The following is a 6,317-nucleotide window of genomic DNA, read 5'->3' on the forward strand; positions in this document are numbered from 1 at the left end:
AAACAAAAAAAACAAGAGAATTTCAAAGTCAAGATGTGAGGTAACAAATGCATGTATATTGCACAAGTGATATGTTGAGGAGCTGGTGATTTTGGGAATGTGCTAACTCAAAGTCATTGAAAAATCAAGCGTAATACCCAAATTCTATACATGAGGTACTTGATCGATCTGACAATTGCCCAATGTTGATGTGGAGGTCTTGGTATATTTTCCTTTGTTAAGGGAAACAAGACGATGAATTCTGTCTTGTGCTTATTTACTTTTAGAAGTTTTCGGACATCCAAGTTTTCAACTCAGAAATACAATTTCTGAGAGATTCAATCTTCACATCAAATTCTACAGCCAGATTAAAAGAAATATAGATCTGTCTATCATCAGCATAAATATGATAAGAAAGGTTAAAATTTAACAAAAACTACTGAGGTCCCAAAATTCAACCCTGAGGAATGGAATAGTTCAAAATGAAAAAGTCTGACATGGAGTTGCCAAAGAAAATTCTTTGTAGACACACCAGTAGCTACAACCAGTAGCTCACTCAGGTTTGTGATTGAATTTGATGATATTAACTTTATTTACCGTCCAAGAATATTGCAAGATTGTCTCCTGTGTTTATTTTGCTTGCAGACTTTTCCAATGCACATCTCAATGCTGATGTATACATATGCTTTGCCAAAAAACTGATAATAGTTTCACCCAACTAAAAGACAAACATAAAATAAGGTAAAGGATTACAAACATACCAACAATACACATAACTAACCACAATAACATGTCATGCCATTAGCTGCTTATATTTAATAATTTTATACAATAAAGATTACATACAGTATTTCAATGTTTTTTAATGATGATTTTCAAGTAAAACCATACATACAACATAATAATTAAAAAAAAAGCTTCACTTCTTCTAAGACACAATTTCAATTTATATTTTCAAGCAAGACTAATTGTGATACAGTATAACATTTTTTTGTCAACAATATAACCAGTAAATAGTATAAATTAATCTATAAACATCATTATCTCTCACATTAAAAAAAAAATCTTATTTATATATTATATTTTGAAATGATGATCATAGGCTGGCTACTCAGTTTTAAATAAAACAATAAAAAATCTCACCGCTAGTCCAGAATGAAATAATTGACTGTAATTTACTGAGTGAATTAGTTTATTACCGGTATATAATATATATACATGTTTTGTTTTTTGAATAACATACAATGCTATTGAATTTCATTTACCAGGTTTTCATATTCTATATTCCCTACTGTAGCTTTTTCAACCATCAGTAGCATCAAGTCTTCTGGTGCAGTTTGTTGGTGTATCATAGCATGTAATAATGGTGTTCCATACTATAAAACAAACATACAAATGTACAAAATAACAACATACCTTCATCAAACATTAAAATCATTGGTAGGTGGACTCATTGTTTACAAAATTGTAAGCAATCTGTATAGTGCAAGACACACATAAAAACGTTCCTAATACAGTGTAAATTAGGGTTGAGGGGATCAGCTTACACCAGGGGATCAGAAAACGCAAGTACAGTAATTAAAAAAATAAATGCTGGCAATGCCAACTAACACTTTAATGCCCTTCCCCACACACACAATGTTTGCTATGGTTTTGTGGTCAATCATGATTCACCATAGAAGTACAATGTTAGTAAAAAAAATCTTGTTCTACCGTAGTAATGGGAAAAAAAAAACATAGTTTACTGCAGCAGAATTGTAAGAGAATTGTACCTTTGTTGTGAAATTGATGTGGTTGTGTTGTTAACTCTTGTTCATTATATTCACTGCACTGATTTGTATTGGCCACAATATCTTGGCAATGACGAGCCAAGATTTGTTACGGCGCTTTTTTGGCAATTGTCTTTTCCATTTTAGCAAAAAAAATTGGGTTGGCTGGGAATCAGTTGTGAGGATAAAGAACATATTGGAAGGGAACTGGGTAGGGTGGAGAAAGAATGTAAATTTGTCAGTGCAAACATTGAAATCACTGTACAAAGAACAGTTGCACAGATGGACATCATAAGCACTGAATCCTCCTAGCTGAGGATATTACACAAGCCGTGGCCTACACAAGCCTCACACAGCTAATAATTACTAAAACTAAAGCTCTGTCCACACTATCAAATTTTCTTCGACAAAAAACTGTTGTATGCCCAAATATAGTCATCATGTGCCCAAATATGGTCACAATGTGATGTCATCATCACCATATTTGGGCATGTCACATATTTTTGTGAAATAAAATTTTAGAGTCTAGACAGGCCTTAAGGCAATGTTTGGGACTACAGTAACTTTAGGCCTGAAGTGAAGAACCAATAAAATGATAATTCATCAATAAATCACACCCATAATTGTATATAATCAGCTGAATACACACCCATATCCTGGTGTCATAAGTGTTAATAAGGTTGGGATGTTCTTCACAGACACGTCTTACTTCTTGCCAGTCACGGTGTCTAATAGCCTCAAATAACACATTTCTGTGAAATAATGCACAAGCAAAGTTTGAAACTGAATCATACATTATATTTTCCTTTGACATGATATTTAATACAGATTACTTTCATCAACCGTGAATGATGAATTTTAATATTCAACATCATCACCTGGCCCGTATCCAGAGGGTGTGATGGGTGTGGACTCATCCCCCAAATCAGAAAAGGTCCATATTCTTAAGAAAATCGAGACTGTACTTCCTTAAAATTGCAATCCTGGACATGGCCCGATCACTTTCGTCATTGTTAACAAAATTTACAAAAATATATTAATAAAAACAGTTTTAATATTTTAATTAAAACAGTTTTCATTAACATGAAAATAAAACCGAAAGGTCCACTGATTAATCTCAGATAAGAAAGTATAATACATACTCCAAGTATTGAAATACACGCCATCGTGTTGGGATTCAATATTTCAACATTATGTCATCATCATTCCTGATGATGACATAATTAATGTCGAAATATTGAATCCCAACACGATGGCATGTATTTCAATACTTGGAGTATGTATTATACTTTCTTATGAAAATAAAATATTGATATAATAAAGTACATTAGTACTAAAACCAAACTTTATGCTTATTTTTTATCTATGTTGCAAGTCAAAAACATCTTTGTTTTTGGATAATCATAAAAAGAAATCCTACCATATTGATCCAGATGAAATGATCGTAAAATAACATGCCAATCCATTAAACTAGAATCATTTTGAAAGATATTTTGTTCTATCCGAATTGTTCAATGGTACAGTACAATACTCACCCCTCAGGCTGAGGCTCCATGGTTGTTTATCAGTGCCTCTTTATGTGTGTGCACAGTATGGCTGACGTATTGATTACTGAGATGCTGTAAAGTATAACAATCGTGCATTACAAGCTGTATGATTGCCTGTTTTCATCTTCTGATTCTGGACTTTGGTATCACCTTTCTGTATCAAAAGCATGTGTTTGTATAGATTTTAAAACAATTGTGAGAATTAACCAGTATCTAATACTAGTAAACTGAACTAAGGCAAGCCTACGGGTATACTAGATGTGATCATATCTTAAACCTAGTAAAAGTGCACAGGGGGTGTTGGAAGAAGTATATTCCAGCTCAATGGCTGTAACCACCCAGTTCAAATTTTGTGAATGATAAAACAATGGCCTTCACTGGATATGGTAGCTTGTCCTCAGCTACCAATTGAAAAAGATGAAATAGTGGGAATGAAATATGTGGCAGTGAGAAAGTCAAGGTTTGCGTTAATGTAATTCAAACCATTCAAAGCTTAAGCCACATACATTCACAAACAACATCATTGGACAACAGACTCCCAGCAGGTATATCTATGCTGAATGTCATTTTTGTATTTTCTTTTTTTTTTTTACTGATTCTTAATGGCGGGTCTGTCTAATCATGGCAGTTACATTGGTTTTCTCAAAGAGTATCATTAAACTATATTTTAACATTTACGTACTGTACATAAAAATAAAAGTTGTTTAATTTGAAATCAGTTTATTGTGTTATTTGATTTTGTTATTATGGACAAAAATAAGAAAAATACATATGTCCGCATTGTAAGGTTCATTCAAGGTGACAAATAATCCAAATTCCTAGTCTCTAACGCTTTGTGTTAAACATGCATGAAACACAATCCAAAACATAGGTTCACCTGGTATTGCCAATCAATTTTGGAATAGGAAATAAAAATATGATTGTAAAGAAAGCACCCTACCTATCTTTATTTTTTTTGGCCAAAAATCCAACCTAACAAATAGATATCAAAATAAATTTGTACCACTATCCACTAAAATTCTTAATCAAAATATCAAATAAGTTTAAATGCCTAATTATAATTATCCTGCCCTTTGTTTTGTGACGTGATGTACCAACTGATTTTCCGACAGGAAAATATCATCTTTCAACCCATAATCAAACTTCAGATAGGATGTTTTCTTTTTTGTTCTTTTGTGTAATTACTGTATTGTCTCTCATTAGTGTAGGGGATAGTGTATAAATTCCACTGATAATAATAATAATTAATAATCTTTATTTGAAACTTCACTTTTAAAACAGTGGCAGATGATTATGATGCGTCGTAAGACAGGATAAAACACTGCACTGGAAAATCTGTTAAATGAGGCCTTGCTCTCCATTGGTATTTGAAGACTTGGCATGCATCAAGGGGGTGGTTTTATTACAGAAAAAAAACCACCTGCTTTCAGACATTATTTTTTTTCTTTTTTAAAGGACAATCAACAACTTGTTTTTTTTTTTTACATGGCCTAACTGTAGAGTAAATATTAAAACAGTATCAAAAATGCAAATCAATTAAAATGTGTCACTATAAATGCCTCCCTACCCCTGGATCCCTGTCTCTTTCCACAACACACATATTTTTAATTTGACCTCAATGATTCTACTTTGAGATGATAAGCCGACACACAGCTACCCATTTATTAACAGATGAATAAATAGTAAAATAGTATTTAAAAAAAAGTGCAATCTACTAAAATGTGCATGATGCCTTAGTAGCCCTGAACAGTTTGCAAATTGCCTGCACAAATGTGGTAAGACAAGCAAAACCAGTCACTCATCGCAAATCCTGCTTCAGAGATACTGTAATAGCCAAAACATGCTGGAATGTCAACATTTTAAAAATCTATTTTAATACAATAAACTAATCTTTACATATACAGTATCATGCTTTGCTGTTATTGTCAACATTTTCAATGTTAAAACAAAAGTTTTTAATGATGGTTTCTCAAATATTGTTTTCTAAACAGCTGTATGCAGGCCCGTATCCAGCTTTTTGAATGGGGGGTGCGTTTTGCGAGTGCAGCGAGCAACCAGGCTGGGGGCCAGGGGGCCGCCCAGGGACCCCGGTCGGGGTCCAGGGTCTGAAGGCCCCGAAAAAATTTGCTTTCTTACGTCCTAGTAGACTAATTTGAAGGCATTTTATCATGTTAATCTCTATATGACCGTGAACACAGCGATAGGGCCTATCAAAAAATTACCAGTGGAGGACATGGAGAAATAAGCAAATTGTTTTCCAAATGAAAAATACTACTGTATAAATTCGTAACCATTTTTTAACACGTGTGCGCTCCAGCGTCGAGTATACTCGTCTCAGGGTATTTCTGAGAGCGCTAGGAACGATTATACTTGTCTAAACCGGGGTGTCATTCTAGCATTTTGACTTCATTGCTATACACTGACATACCGGCTGGTAGTTAGGGGAAGATACACCTAGACGATAATGTGCATATATAACGTACGTATGTTTGTTGTGTTATGTTGCTGGCAGTACAAAAGATTGCGCGTGTGGAGTCAGCGCTCTAGTATTCTTATTGTAACTCATTTGTACATTCATACAGTCTTAATACTGTACTGTTATGTGATTCATTTTATAATGATTCTGGGAACAAGGTCACATTTTTTTTGGTTATAATTAGTGTCGGGAACCGAATTTTATTGTTGTTTATTTAATTAGAACTACTTTTTTTACATAAGCACACGCTTGATTATTCTCTGAGTGCTGTTTATTAGCGCAGTGATTTTTCGTAGAGCGTCTCTGTTCTGTGGCTTAACGCGCGACTTCCGAACAAAAGGCAGTTGCGGCTCCGTTTTGCATGAGGCAAGACGTATGTGTAGAGACACTGATTGATTCTGGTTACTTCTGGAGAGTAACTGTTGTCTGCAGTTGACTGATATGTAGTAATCACTATAATTTGTATAATATTATAGTACAGATATACTAAGTTATATCAAAGTGTAATTATTCATTATATTAGTGTAATTTAACGATATATTTGAT

At 33.7% G+C, this 6,317-nt stretch overlaps 1 protein-coding gene across 1 annotated transcript in view; it reads right to left on the bottom strand.

Moving 5' to 3' along the window:
- Positions 1-3,601, bottom strand: part of LOC117115654 — a 22,248-nt gene extending 18,647 nt beyond the window's left edge. The window contains exons 1-4 of the mRNA XM_033259549.1: positions 3,284-3,601; positions 2,398-2,500; positions 1,245-1,355; positions 577-697 (exon numbers count right to left, since the gene is read on the bottom strand). Of these exons, the coding sequence (XP_033115440.1) occupies positions 577-697; positions 1,245-1,355; positions 2,398-2,500; positions 3,284-3,303 (355 nt within the window). The 5' untranslated portion in view covers positions 3,304-3,601. The remainder of the gene's footprint in view (positions 1-576; positions 698-1,244; positions 1,356-2,397; positions 2,501-3,283) is intronic.
- Between the last annotated feature and the right edge of the window lie 2,716 nt (positions 3,602-6,317).

The sequence above is a fragment of the Anneissia japonica genome, unplaced genomic scaffold (assembly GCF_011630105.1).
Source record: "Anneissia japonica isolate Jap-2015-1 unplaced genomic scaffold, ASM1163010v1 scaffold287647_len29312_cov128, whole genome shotgun sequence".
Lineage (NCBI taxonomy): Eukaryota > Metazoa > Echinodermata > Crinoidea > Comatulida > Comatulidae > Anneissia > Anneissia japonica.